This window comes from Salmo salar, chromosome ssa13 (assembly GCF_905237065.1).
Source record: "Salmo salar chromosome ssa13, Ssal_v3.1, whole genome shotgun sequence".
In the NCBI taxonomy this organism is placed as follows: Eukaryota; Metazoa; Chordata; class Actinopteri; order Salmoniformes; family Salmonidae; genus Salmo; species Salmo salar.
In genome coordinates, this window is record NC_059454.1 from 32,472,679 (window position 1) to 32,487,744 (window position 15,066).

The 15,066-nt window shown below is 41.8% G+C and overlaps 1 protein-coding gene across 5 annotated transcripts in view; it reads left to right on the forward strand.

The window, feature by feature from the left end:
- Positions 1-15,066, forward strand: part of LOC106566898 (E3 ubiquitin-protein ligase Itchy) — a 19,958-nt gene continuing 4,892 nt past the window's right edge. Inside the window, exons 1-17 of one of the 5 annotated variants that reach the window (XM_014135463.2) lie at positions 1-177; positions 1,021-1,124; positions 4,749-4,835; positions 5,188-5,329; positions 6,491-6,615; positions 8,597-8,734; positions 8,880-8,922; positions 9,029-9,231; positions 9,416-9,626; positions 9,939-10,034; positions 10,189-10,372; positions 11,179-11,248; positions 11,368-11,452; positions 11,662-11,790; positions 12,395-12,467; positions 12,663-12,734; positions 12,811-12,899. In XM_014135463.2, the coding sequence (XP_013990938.1) occupies positions 4,766-4,835; positions 5,188-5,329; positions 6,491-6,615; positions 8,597-8,734; positions 8,880-8,922; positions 9,029-9,231; positions 9,416-9,626; positions 9,939-10,034; positions 10,189-10,372; positions 11,179-11,248; positions 11,368-11,452; positions 11,662-11,790; positions 12,395-12,467; positions 12,663-12,734; positions 12,811-12,899 (1,730 nt within the window). In that variant the 5' untranslated portion in view covers positions 1-177; positions 1,021-1,124; positions 4,749-4,765. The remainder of the gene's footprint in view (positions 178-1,020; positions 1,125-4,748; positions 4,836-5,187; positions 5,330-6,490; positions 6,616-8,596; positions 8,735-8,879; positions 8,923-9,028; positions 9,232-9,415; positions 9,627-9,938; positions 10,035-10,188; positions 10,373-11,178; positions 11,249-11,367; positions 11,453-11,661; positions 11,791-12,394; positions 12,468-12,662; positions 12,735-12,810; positions 12,900-15,066) is intronic. The other 4 variants (XM_014135468.2, XM_014135464.2, XM_014135466.2 and 1 more) reach the window with 4 other exon arrangements.

A 15,066-nucleotide genomic window follows, 5' to 3' on the forward strand; every position in this document is an offset into this window, starting at 1 on the left:
TTCTCGCTGGTATTTACGTCCTCCAATAGATATGGTTTTGGTCACGTGAGACGATTACGAAGATGGTGGAAGTTTCTTTCTTGAAGTGAAACCGCAAAATAACCCAAAACAGATAGGGATATTGGGGAAAGTTGCCTGGAACGTCACGTCTTGAACTTCTTCTGCCCTTGGATTCGGGTAAGCGAAAGGACCGAGGTGGAAAGTCCTCAACCACAATATTTTGCAAACTCACTCTTCCAATGGGCTAGCCAGCCATGACACGAGCTAGCTAGCTTTTTTTTCTTTTTTGCGATCAGTTGCCAGATGACATTTAACACGTAAACAACAACACAGTTTCAAAAATATTGAATACAAACTCTGCATCCCGGAGTTGAATGCAGCATATGTAAATAACATTTAGTTAGCTATCAGATTTTGGAGTTTCAAGGTTGTCATTTCACTAATTTTGAGACAGAGCTAGCTACTCAGCTAGCTAAGTTAACGTTAGCCTCCTTCCTTGTCAATCAAACAGGTCGTCACTAAGCCTTTTGCCAATGTCATGCGCCTGACGATAACGTCAAATCCTAACGATGGAAAACACATTTCAGCCATCATTATCTGTGTTTATGCTGTCCAGCCCTAATATTGTTGTTGAGTAAGATGCAGTTGGGTATCTCTTGCGGTCATCTGGTCACATTTGTGTAAATAACTGCATACTCTGTCATTTCACCAGCCTGACCTTTCCACTTTGTTTTGTGAGCTGATTGGTGGGGCTGGGTAAATGTAGTTAATCTCGCACAAATGCACTGTTGGTTATGATGGGTAAGACAGTAGTATTAAGTTCATAGAGCATTTATAAGTTATATTCTTCAGATTCAGAGCCCTTCCTTTTTTAATGTTCCTCTGTAACCATTCCATGTTTTTAAAAGTGAAACTTGCCTGTGGGTATATCAGTAGATTTGTGTCAGTTCTGTGGTGTAAGTGTAATAGCATATGTTATTCACTTTTGATTAGTTTATGGAATATCTGACACTTTCACAGAAACGCAGTCATTGGCTGATGGTGAATCTTTCTTCCTTGTCTCAACTGATGAGCTCCTGACTTGTTGTGAGTCATTTAGCTGGCTTGCAAAGCAGTCCATCACTGTGAGTAACACACAGATCCTTTCTCTGTAATCCACAGAATCAGTACTGATAAATTATTAACTCTGGGTACAGTCAAAGTGAAAGTTTATCCGGAGCTCTTTCTCTCATTTGCACAGGGGAGGTAGGCGGGGAAACATACATTATGCACAGTGAAGTAACCACAAACCAGAAAAGAAGACTAGGCTATGCTTCCTGGTGCTATTTTCACATGTTTAATATTCTCTCGTGGCATTTTCCAGAGAGCAATACAGTGCATTCAGAAAATATTCAGACCCCTTGACTTTTTTGACATTTGGTTATGTTACATACTTATTCTAAAATGGATTCAATAGTTTTTTCCCTCATCAATATTAGAGGTCGACCGATTAATCGGAATGGCCGATTAATTAGGGCTGATTTCAAGTTTTCATAACAATCGATAATCAGCATTTTTGGACACTGATTATGGCCGATTACATTGCACTCCACGAGGAGACTGCGTGGCAGGCTGACTACCTGTTATGCGAGTGCAGCAAGGAGCCAAGGTAAGGTGCTAGCTAGCATTAATCTTACCTTAGATTGTTTTTTATATCTTAACATAATCACTAGTTAACTACACATGGTTGATGATATTACTAGTTTATCTAGCTTGTCCTGCGTTGCATATAATCGATGCGGTGCCTGTTCATTTATCATTGAATCAAAGCCTACTTTGCCAAACGGGTGATTTTTAACAAGCCCATTCGCGAAAAAAGCACTGTCGTCGCACCAATGTGTACCTAACCATAAACACACATGCCATTCTTAAAATCAATACACAAGTATATATTTTTAAACCTGCATATTTAGTTAGTATTGCCTGCTAACATGAATTTCTTTTAACTAGGGAAATTGTGTCACTTCTCTTGCATTCTGTGCAAGCAGAGTCAGGCTATATGCAGCAGTTTGGGCCGCCTGGCTCGTTGCGAACTGTGTGAAGACCATTTCTTCCTAACTAAGACCGTAATTAATTTGCCAGAATTTTACATAATTATGACATAACATTGAAGGTTGTGCAATGTAACAGCAATATTTACACTTAGGGATGCCACCCGTTAGATAAAATACGGAACGGTTCCGTATTTCACTGAAAGAGTAAACGTTTTGTTTTCGAAATGATAGTTTCCGGATTTGACCATATTAATTACCTACGGCTCGTATTTCTGTGTGTTATTATATTATAATTAAGTCTATGATTTGGTAGAGCATTCTGACTGAGCGGTGGTAGGCAGCAGCAGGCTCGTACGCATTTATTCAAACAGCACTTTCCTGAGTTTGCCAGCATCTCTTCGCTGTGCTTCAAGCATTGCGCTGTTTATGACTTCAAGCCTATCAACTCCTGAGATTATGCTGGCACAACTAAAGTACCTATTAGAACATCCAATAGTCAAAGGTATATGAAATACAAATGGTATATAGAGAGAGAGTCCTATAATAACTACAACCTAAAACTTCTTACCTGGGAATATTGAACACTCATGTTAAAAGGAACCCCCGGCTTTCATATGTTCTGAGCAAGGAACTTAAACGTTAGCTTTTTTACATGGCACATATTACACTTTTACTTTCTTGTCCAACACTTTGTTTTTGCATTATTTGAACCAAATTGAACATGTTTCATTATTTATTTGAGACTAAATTGATTTTATTGACGTATTATATTAAGTTAAAATAAGTGTTCATTCAGTATTGTTGTAATTGTCATTATTACAAATATATATTTAAAAATCGCCCAATTAATCGGTATCTGCTTTTTTTGTCCCTCCAATAATCGGTATCGTGTTGAAAAATCATAATCGGTCGACCTCTAATCAATATACACACAATACCCTATAATGACAAAGCAAAAACAGTTTTTTAGACATTTGAGAATTCTGTACTCGGTACTTTGTTGAAGCACCTTTGGCAGTGATTACATCCTTGAGTCTTCTTGGGTGTGACACTACAAGCCTGACACACCAGTATTTGGGGAGTTTCTCCTATTCTTCTCTGCAGATCCTCTCAAGCTCTGTCAGGTTGGATGGGGAGTATCGTTGTACAGCTGTTTTCAGGTCTCTCCAGAGATGTTCGATTGTTTTCAAGTCCAGGCTCTGGCTGGGCCACTCAAGAACGTTCAGAGACTTGTCCTGAAGCCACTCCTGTGTTGTCTTGGCTGTGTGCTTAGGGTCGTTGTCCTGTTGGAAGGTGAACCTTCGCCCCAGTCTGAGGTCCTGAGTGCTCTGGAGCAGGTTTTCATCAAGGATCTCTCTGTACTTTGCTCTGTTCATCTTTCCCTCGATCCTGTCTAGTCTCCCAGTCCCTGGCGCTGAAAAACATCACCACAGCATGATGCTGCCACCACCATGCTTCACCGTAGAGATGGTGCCAGGTATTCTCCAGACGTGATGCTTGGAATTCAGGTCAGGGTTCAATCTCTGTTTCATCAGACCAGAGAATCTTGTTTCTCATGGTCTGAGAGTCCTTTAGGTGACTTTTGCCAACTCCAAGTGGGCTGTCATGTACCTTTTACTGAGGAGTGGCTTCCCTCTGGCCACTCTACCATAAAGGCCTGATTTGGGGATGTGCTGCATAAGATGGTTGTCCATCTGGAAGGTTTTCCCATTTTCACAGAGGAATTCTGGAGCTCTGTCAGTGACCATCAGGTTCTTGGTCACCTCCATGACCAAGGCCCTTCTCCCCCGATTGCTCAGTTTTGTTGGGGGCCAGCTCTAGGAAGAGTCTTGGTGGTTAAAAACTTCCATTTAAAATTGATGGAGAACACGTTGTTCTTGGGGACCTTCAATGCTGCAGACAATGGACCTTCAATGCTGCAGACATTTTTACATTTTTTGTGGACTCTAATCAAGTTGTAGAAACACCTCAAAGATGATCAGTGGAAGCGGGATGCACCTGAGCTCAATTTCTAGTTTCATAGCAAAGGGTCTGAATACTTATGTAAATAAGATGTTTCTGTTTTTTATTTTTAATACATTTGCGAACATTTAAAAAAAAAAATGTTTTCACTTTGTCATTATTGGGTATTGTGTGTAGATTGAGGGGGAAAAAACATTTTAGAATAAGGCTGTAACGTAAATTTTTTTGGAAAAGGGGACGTGGTCTGAATACTGCTCGAATTCTCTGTAGATGTCAATAGGTGTAAGTAAACCCAGACTGCAGAGTTATTTGTTGTTAGGAATCATAGTATCAATCACACATCTAGTTACTGTTTTGTATATTAATTATTTATTCATCCATTTTAATTTTTTCTTAACTCAGCTGGATAAGTTGGACACCCAGACTCTGATCTTGTAGCGAGGACTAGTCGGATAATGCCTGGTACCAGAATAATCTTTTGTGCTTTATAGCAATATCATTTTATTACCATTCAAAAGAGGTCAATATGTTTTAGTCGCTGGGTGGTTAACTTATGTAATGCTGACCATGATATTTTATGTTCTTGTTCCATTACGCCTGTAAAGATAGTCCTCTGTCTATAACATTGTAAAGCATTTGTCACAATGCATTGAATAAAAATATAATTTCTAGAAGTAGAAGTTATTTTGGAATTGTACAGAATGTGCTTTGGGCCATTGACTGAATGGTTTACTGAATGTGTGTTTGTTGCAGGTAGCCAGCCCTATGTCATGGCCTCCAGCATTGCTAAACCAGGCCCTGGGAATGGCTACCCCATGAAGGCACAACTGCAAATTATGGGTTTGTTCATGATCTCTGTAATTTTCATAATACGTAGTCTATTCGTGTCATATTTTGGATTTCTTCAGAATGGAAATTAAAAGGTGACATTTGGAGAATTAGGATGCACGTATAGTGTCTGATTTTATATTTCCCTTTTTTTTTTTGTATTAAAGTCCGTTGCATAGCCATGTTTTGTATTGTAGTATAAGGTTTTAGTCCATAGTAAATTATGTTTTTAAGGGTGTGGACTGTTTATTTTGTCTACCCTCATAAAAACAGAATTGACCCGAAGTACTATCAAACTAACTCCTACCAGACAGTCTAACTTCTAGCTCTGCCCTAATTGACAACACTTTTTACATCCCCTCAGTGCTGTCAGCAAAACTGAAAGAAAACAGGAAGAATTGGTTTGGCCCCAGTCCATATGTTGAAGTGGCCGTTGATGGACAGTCCAAAAAGACAGAGAAATGCAACAACACCCACAGTCCCAAATGGAAGCAGCCGCTCACAGTGTAAGTTGTCGTTGTGTTCTTGGTGACAGTCAGTGTTGAGAACAAGGAACCTTCCTCTTAATTTGAGTACAAATTCTTTACGCAAGTGTACAGGGTTTACTGAAGATCCACTCATGATATACAGGTAACTGCCAATATAAAGGAAACACCAACATAGTGTCTTAATAGGATGTTGGGCACCACGAGCCAGAACAGCTTCAATGCACCTTGACATAACTTCTACAAGTGTCTGGAACTCTATTGGAGGAATGCCACACCATTCTTTCACGAGAAATTCCATCATTTGGTGTTTTGTTGGTGGTGGTGGAAAACGCTGTCTCGGGCACCGCTCCAGAATCTCCCGTTAGTGTTCAATTGGGTTAAGATCTGGTGACTGAGACGGCCATAGCATATGGTTTGCATTATTTTCATTCTCATCAAACCATTCAGTGACCACTCGTGCCCTGTGGATGTCACCTCCTGGGGACGTAGCAATGGTTGCCAAAATAATGGCCTGTCCAGCATTTTTATACATGACCCTAAGCATGATGGGACGTTCATTGCTTAATTAACTCAGGAACCACACCTGTGTGGAAGCACCTGCTTTCAATATACTTTGTGTTCCTCATTTACTAAAGTGTTTCCATTATTTTGGCAGTTACCTGTAGTAGTGCCAAGTGCCAACACATCCACACAATCAATCCCTTCATTATATAGCTCTGGACTCTTACTCTACTGGCCCTTCTTAATTTAGAGTGGGCCACTCTCCTGTTTCAGTATGTCTTGGTGTGGTGTGTTCAGAGCAGTCATACTATGGTGTAGTAAGCTGATGGGCTTCCCCAACTGTATTTTCCTGCAAGCATTCAGGATTTAACTAGCAGCTGTTATAGTAGGCATGGACACTTGCTTCTAGTCTCCCTGCTAACACTGTTGAAACATTTCTTCAAATGAAATAATAATCATAATAGTAATATATTCAGCCTTTATAGCGCTATTCATTACATAAAGAATTTCAAAGTGCTTTAAGGCAACAAAAAATACAAGAAATTTAGAAAAATAACATTAGATGTTCATCATAGACGATCATCTTAGACACTTTCATATATTGCCTCACCTACAATATCTTCTATATTTACAGTGAATTAACTCATAGTCATTGTCTGTCTTTCATCTTGTCAATAGAATTGTCACTCCTTTTAGCAAGCTAATCTTCCGAGTATGGAGTCACCAGACCTTGAAGTCGGACATATTGTTAGGCATGGCAACTCTGGAGGTCAGCGAAACACTCAAAGCCAACGACATGAAAAGTGAGTTCCTTCCTTGTATCATGTTATGCATACCTTGCTTGGCTATGTGATGAAGGCCTGTACTGTGTCTGTGTGCTAGTTATCTCTCACACACAGCACAGGCATCACTTTCCCTTCATAAAGAGTAAATTCAGTCCACTGCCAATTTTCAAATCAAATGTTATTGGTCACATACACATGGTTAGCAGATGTTAATGCGAGTGTAGCAAAATGCTTGTGCTTCTAGTTCTGACAGTGCAGTAATATCTAACAAGTAATCTAACAATTCCCCAACAACTACCTAATACACACACATCTAAAGGGGTGAAAGAGAATATGTACATATAACTAACTATATGAATGAGCGGTGGCCGAGCGACATAGGCAAGGTGCAATAGATGGTATAAAATACAGTATATACATGTGATCTGAGTAATGTAAGATATGTAAGCATTAAGTGCCATTATTTAAAGTGGCTTTGTTTAAAGTGATTAGTGATCCATTTATTAAAGTGGCCATTGATTGGTCTCAATGTAGGCAGCAGGCTCTGAGTTAGTGATTGCTGTTTAGCAGTCTGATGGTCTTGAGATAGAAGCTGTTTTTCAGTCTCTTGGTCCCAGCTTTGATGCACTTGTACTGACCTGGCCTTCTGGATGTGGGTGGACCATTTCAGTTTGTCTGTGATGTGTATGCCAAGGAACTTAAAACTTTCCACCTTCTCCAATGCTATCCCTTCGATGTGGATAGGGGGGTGCTCCCTCTGCTGTTTACTGAAGTCCACGATCATCTCCTTTGTTTTGTTGACGTTGAGTGTGAGGTTATTTTCCTGACACCACACTCCGAGGGCCCTCACCTCCTCCCTGTAGGCCGTCTCGTCGTTATTGGTAATCAAGCCCACTACTGTTGTTGTCTGCAAACTTGATGATTGAGTTGGAGGCGTGCATGGCCACGCAGTCGTGGGTGAACAGGAAGCACAGGAGAGAGCTGAGCACGCACCCTTGTGGGACCCCAGTGTTGAGGGTCAGCGAAGTGGAGATGTTGTTTCCTACATTCACCACCTGGGGGTGGCCCGTCAAAGTCCAAGACCCAATTGCACAGGGCGGGGTTGAGACCCAGGGCCTCCAGCTTGATAATGAGCTTGGAGGGTACTATGGTGTTGAATGCTGAGCTGTAGTCAATGAACAGCATTCTTTAGATATTCCTTTTGTCCAGATGGGATAGGGCAGTGTGGCGGCGATTGGGTCGTCTGTGGACATATTGCGGCAGTAAGCAAACTGAAGTGGGTCTAGGGTGGCAGGTAAGGTAGAGATGATATGGTCTTTGACTAGTCTCTCGAAAGCACTTCATGATGACAGAAGTGAATGCTGTGGGGTGATAGTCATTTAGTTCAGTTTCCTTTGCTCTCTTGGTTACAGGAACAATGGTGAACATCTTGAAGCAAGTGGGGACAACAGACTGGGATAGGGAGCGATTGAATATGTCCGTAAACACACCAGCCAGCTGGTCTGCACATACTCTTGAGGATGTGGCTAGGGATGCCGTCTGGGTCAGCAGCCTTGCGAGGGTTAACACGTTTAAATGTTTTACTCACGTCGGCTAAGGGGGGGGGGGCGCAAGTCCTTCTTAGCGAGCTGCTAAATAATAACTTTGGTTTGAAGTAGGATAATTACTCTGTTTCTTATGGCTGTATATTTGCTAACAGAACTCCTCTATTTTGATTGGTTGGTCTTCTTGCCTTTTACGGGGATTCTCTCTCATTACTGTTTCCATCCACTAGTTTGTTGAAGGTGATGACAAAGAGAAACATTGGTCATAGTCTTTGTGGTGTACTATCCATGCAGTACTGTCCCTCATGTCCCAAACTCGTTCGAGTCCTGGTGTAAAGTGGCAGATAAGGATGATTCAAAGGGCTGATAACTGCTTTTGACAGGCGAGGAGCTGAGTGGAATGAGGGCTTTTGTTACATAACCAATGCTTTTGTTCCATGTTTTTTCCCCCCCAGTCTCTGAGGTGGTGCAGACGCTGCAGCTGAGTGCAGACAGAGACCAGACTGATGTCGTGGGGGACCTGTCTGTCTGTCTGGATGGCATGCAAGTGGACCCAGAGATGTTTGCCTCTGCTGCCGAGGCTAACACCCAAAGTGAGTCTGCTCTGTGTGATGTTATCCACAGTGTTATCTGTATTGATTTGTAAGGAGAGCTATGGTTTTCCCATCCTGCCCAGAAAATAAGCTCCAGCTTCCCCTCAGTACATCCAGTTCCCAACTCTGTGTTTCTGGATCTCAGGTACATCGAATGGAGAATCGCAACAGAACGGGGATGATGTGAAGTAAGCATATTATTCATGGTTACTGTGGTAATGATACTCTTGCTTATATTTGTATATGGACACTGTCTTGTCAGTGCTCCAAAGTTAATAGTTGATATTGTGGCAGGCGGAGTAGAGACAGCTCTCCTTCAGTGGATGGTTTGGAGCACAGAGCTTCCCCAAATGGTTGTGCGGTCACAGTGAATGGCACAGGGTCTTGCAAAGGGTCTCCCGCTCTGTCAGCAGGGGGCTCCAGGGGTAATCCTCTACGCCCCCCCAGGCCCTCCCGACCCCCTCCACCCACCCCGCGCAGACCAACCTCCTCTCCAGGTGAGGCGGTCAAACTCATAACCCATCTTAAGACCAACAGCAATGCTCCTGGGGATTTATTGGTATAATATTTTGCTTTATAAGTCCACAATTAAAGTGTTTGTCAGATAATGGCGGAAAATGACTAGGTGGTTTTGTTTTCTCAAACTCACTCAATTTTCTTTTCTCATTCACTGGTTCACAGCAGCATCCTCTAATGGATCCATTCCAACTGAAGAAAGCGATGGCCCCAGCTCAGAGACCCCAGTCAGTACAACTGCACCTGCAGTACCAGACCCCAACGCTCCACCCCCTACACACGACCAGAGCCAAGCAATAGCAGCCAGCCAAGCAGACAGTGTAACCCCAGGCCCCCCCAGAGCCCCCGCTGTCGCCGCAGGCCCATTGCCACCTGGGTAAGGGTCAAACCGTCCATGGTGATCTGGTAGGCAGAAACACACTGTTAATCAGTTTGTGGTGTCAATACAACTCCACCCTCAGGATCATCTTACTGTTATGCTTTGTTAAACTCAAGAGATTAGAATGTGGCTTTGGCTGTTGTCATGACTGCAATGATCTATTGTTATTGCTCCAGGGTTACATAGTCTCATAATTTTTATAATTTAACTCTACCCTACCTGCCTTGACTTTAATTTTTTAAATTTTGTAGTTGGCTGACTGATGTTGTAAATGTTTTAATTTTCTTTGAATCACATGTACCTGTGAAGATGGGAGCAGAGGGTGGATCAGAACGGAAGGCTGTATTTCGTAGATCATGTGGAAAAGAGAACGGCATGGGAGCGGCCTGAGCCTCTACCTTCTGGGTAACTCCCCCCTTACATATCCTGTGTCTTTTTCCAATCCACGTATTTACACCAGTTCACAAGACAAGCAGAGAATAGTGTGTTGTTACTAGAGGATACTAAATGCCAAAGCTCTTTATATAGTCTCCCCTGTTCCTCTTTGCCCTGTATGTAGGTGGGAGCGGCGAGTGGACCCCATGGGCAGGGTCTACTTTGTAGACCACATCACCAGAACTACCACATGGCAACGGCCCACTATGGAGACGGTGCGGAACTATGAACAGTGGCAGCACCAACGCAACCAGCTACAGGGTGCCATGCAGCAGTTCAACCAGCGCTTCATATTTGGAGTGAATGGGGTAAGTGGGAACTCTGACTGGTCAAACCAAGTGCTCAGCTCCTACAATAACAGTACTGAACCGGTGTGAAACACTCAACAGGTGATGAGTTTAATGGGATACTTTGAGATTTTGGCAATGAGGCCCTTTAATTCCCCAGAGTCAGATGAACTCGTGGATACAATTTTTATGTCCAGTGTGTCCAGTATGAAGGAAGTAAGAGAGTTTCGCAAGCCAATGCTGACTAGCATTATTGCAATGACGAAGTCTATGGGTATCCATAGACTTCCAGTCATTGTGCTAACTACCTCAGTCAGCTGCTATTTGCACTGTGTGAAATGATAATGCCTTCAAATGGATTGGGTAATTACAGGAAGTCTATTTGGAACAAAGGAACTAGAGGGACAGTTTACCTCACCCCTCGCTTTATTTAGCTAGCTGGCAAGCCATACAGAGCTGTTGTAGGAAAATTATATTATAACTCTGAAATGTACTTAATTGGGCCTTAGTGTAGTGCCCACACAATCTTTTATAGTATTTGGGTGTCAGCCTTATCAGCTTCTCTCTAAGATGGTCCATGCAGTTAACCTAGCGGTTAGAGAGTTTGGCCAGTAACCGGAAAGGTTCACTGCACTTATCTGGTGTATGTGACAATATAATCATCTTTATTTGATTTTTTTTTTTTTTTTTTTTGCTTCTCTTAACTCTGTTTTACATCTTGGGCTGTAAACAGTTTGTCTTTTTTCAGTTGGGGATATTTAACCACTCTTTATCAGTTGATTTTTAACTTTGTTTGGTAATTATTATCTTTATCTTGTGCACTGAAGCTCCAGGACCAGGTTCCAGCCACTGAGAATAAGCAGTTTGATCCCCTGGGCCCGCTTCCACATGGATGGGGTAAGATCTCACTCACTACCTCACATCTCACATGAAAAGGTCACAGATGAATCTGTTTTTTAGACTTTTGAATGAATTGATGATTTTACTGTTCTGTTTCATCCCATTTACATTCTCAGAGAAAAGAACTGACAGCAACGGGAGAGTGTACTTTGTTCAACACACCACACGGACTACACAGTGGGAGGACCCTCGCACTCAGGGGTGAGAAGTTAATCTGTACTACTCTTAGTACAGATGTATCCTAACAGCTACTTTTAACATCAGTGGGTGCTAGCCTGTAACATCTAGAACAGGGTAAGATTAGCGCGGCCCCTGGATCTAGTACTCTCCACATGCCCATACACTGGAATTGTGTAGATCTGTATCCTACTGTATGTCCCTGTATTATGTTGACACTCCCTCTCCCTCAGGCTGCTGAATGAGAAGCCTCTTCCAGAGGGCTGGGAGATGAGGTTTACAGTCGACGGCATCCCATACTTTGTGGACCACAACAGGAGAGCCACTACGTACATCGACCCTCGCACTGGAAAATCCTCACTGTACGTCCCAACTTTACAGTCACTTATCAGACTACCTCTCTGACTAAACATCATTTTAGACTAAAACCAGGCTCTATGTAGCAAACACGGGTCTGTTTCATAGGCACTAGTTTGACTCCAGTGATGGAACTGTTGCTAATAATAACGCTTTCTTTCTGTACCCAAAACGTCAAATTAGGGTGACTAATATGGGCTGAACAGATAATATACTGTCTGTGTATCTTTCAGTATTCTGAGCCACACCTGAGTGACGATATTGGTGTACTGTCAACATGACTGCTCTCTGTTTAACAGTGACTATGCTCTGGCTGTGCTCTATTCCCCAACTAACAGGAATAACCTGTTTGGTGCCTTTCACAGGAATGCTGTTTCAGACGTCTCACCTGTAGCCTGCTTTGGCTTAAACATTTATCATGATCAGTTTAGTCTGCACAGAGTAGTGAAAACAACATTTTCTGACTGTCTGGGGTCTATGGTTTGACATTCTTGTGTAGTTCTAATACACTATAGTAAAAGCCATGTAATCTGACAAAGTTGATTCAGTATTTGGTCCATGATGCGTGACTGAATGTGCCTTTTCCTTCTCTCTCTCTCTCTCCAACAGTGAAAATGGGCCCCAGATAACTTACGTTCGAGACTTTAAAGCCAAAGTCCAGTATTTCAGATTCTGGTGCCAGGTAGGTCTCATGCCTTCTGAGTTTGAGTGGTTAAACGGTGACATTGTTTATATGGTCAACAGAACAACATGAATTCCAACGCACAGTAACATAATTAAATGAAAATGATGACCCGCTATTTTTGTTGACGCGTTTGGGGGGGGGATCGATCACATGCTTCAAAATCACTTATGATTTCCTCTTCTTCTTGTCCAGCAATTGTCAATGCCTCAGCACATCAAGATCACTGTCACCCGCAAAACCCTGTTTGAGGACTCGTTCCAACAAGTGAGTAAACATCCTCCCAAATGAGCATGTTGACACTGACCTATGTTGTCTATATTAATTTCACTTTCCATTGTAGATAATGAGCTTCAATGCACAGGACCTCCGCAGGAGACTATGGATCATATTCCCTGGGGAAGAAGGTCTTGATTATGGAGGGGTGGCAAGGTAAAGTTATAATGTACTCTTTTCAAGTGCTCCCATGCAGTTATTGCACCCCAATAAATAATAAGTCATTCAGTGGCGTTCCGTGTCGTTTAAGATTAGGTTAGGACTTTTTTAATTTTTTTATGAGCATGGCCTTATTTCTATTACAGCATATTGGATGACTGTCTCATTCATATTCCATTCACCCAGTTCAATGTAACAGTGATAGGCTTAGGCTACTACATGATACTAGATTTTCCTTATACCCATCATGACGTTGCTATAACCTACGAATTCAAGTTTACAATGACAGTGCACAGGTAGAGAGACAAACTGGAGTAATCATGGTGACGGTGATTGCCAAGCAAATAACTGCTGGTCTCATGGTAATCGACCGTTACTTAACAAACATATTTATCTTCTGGCTTCCACACACTGATGCAGACTACAAACTATCTACATTTTAAAAGTCAAATGAATCCATGTTATATAGCCTACTACACAATCACAATAAATCCATTATTTATTTTGGAAGGGTCTAAAGAAACATATGAAGAAAATGTAGTCTATTTCAGAGGAACAGAAAAGCAGACTCTTGAGTTGTCCTTATGTTAGGCCCTGATCTGGCTATGCCATATGGCTGTGGGTTTCACTAGTTCATTTAGCAGACAAGGTTTTCTTAGAATTCTGTGGCATTATTTTATAGTTTGAAGAATACAATTGAACATGGAGAAAATATCCTTTCTATTTTATTCCTCTAAACGATTTGAGGGAGTGTACACATGCGGCTATTCTGTGTTGAGCGGTTAACAAAGAAACGGGTCCTCCTATATGCTTAATTTAGAGTTACTTAATAATGCCTCGAGTTTCACGGCGGCATCTGCTTTGTGTGGCTGTAGTGTCCCCTAAAAAAAATCCATGCCTTTTGTGGCTGTTGTGCCCTTGGGCTGAATATATTCTAATTCCTTTCTCCCGACTGCGTGCGCCGAAGCACCTCTCACTCATATGGCTCTCTCAGATACTGTCGCTCAATTCTTATTAGCCAATGCCGTCACGTGGTCGGGTCTTTCTCACAGGCTACAAGTGAAGATGGACACATCGGGGAGGCAACTGCGTACGTCCTTATCCAATTCCGAGGCGCATATTGAAGTTATTGGAAGACCTGTTCAACAAGATGAGTAGGCCTAACGAACAGCAGAAGCACTAGCCTATGTCAGTCTACTGTCCCCTATAGCACGAAAGTTGACCTATTCTGTGTGAGAAATAAATATTCCAAACATAGTCTGGGACAGTTGTGGGATGCGATAGTTCCGAAATTAATACAACCATTAGCATCCCAAAAACTTTTTCAAGCAATGAGGCAGACACAATCAATCAGAATGTTTAGCTTAAAATGTCGATAAACTATTAGGTTATTTCTTCACATTATAAGCACAGCAATGCGCACATGGCAGTAGGCTATAGGTGTGACTGTTCTAAAATACAATCAGTTAGCGGGAAAACACCATTCTCAAAAGTGACCGCAAATGCAATTATGCATGTAATGCTTTTAATATAAAAGTGCATTTTTATGGGGGAAATTATCTTCTCTAATCTTGAAACTCACAAACTGTGTATGCCAGTTAGGCTCTACACCCATTGTAAAGCGAATTAATGTGCTTCATTTTAAGAAGTTATTTGGCCACTTGTTGTGATACAAACCTTATCAAAACATATAAGCCAATGGGCTAGGCTACATGAGGTGTGCGACTATGATTTTGAAAAGGTTTGCGCTGTTTCTTTCCTTACTGCAAAACAAGCTGGGCATCATTCACAAATGATAATATAATTAACAAGTGATAGGCTAATATTGTCACCCATCAGACTATTCTTGTTTAGTCTTGTCTTTACATATATTATTTAGTATATGTGTGAAATTTGTTTTAATTTAGAATGGATCATTATCATGCATCTGTCTCGAAACGGGCAGGGTTCATTTGCATGCCTGCCAGGTGGGCTATACTCCTGTTGTAAAGAGAAGCAATGTGCTTAATATTAGGAAAGTTGAGAAATAAATATAGTAGGCCTAGACTATAGAGAGCTGATGGGATCTTCCTCTTTTTAAGAGGCCATCACAATTCTCACGCAAATGCATAGCCTAAGATGTTGCGCAACATGAGCTCATAGGCTCTCATGTGTTTGATTATAT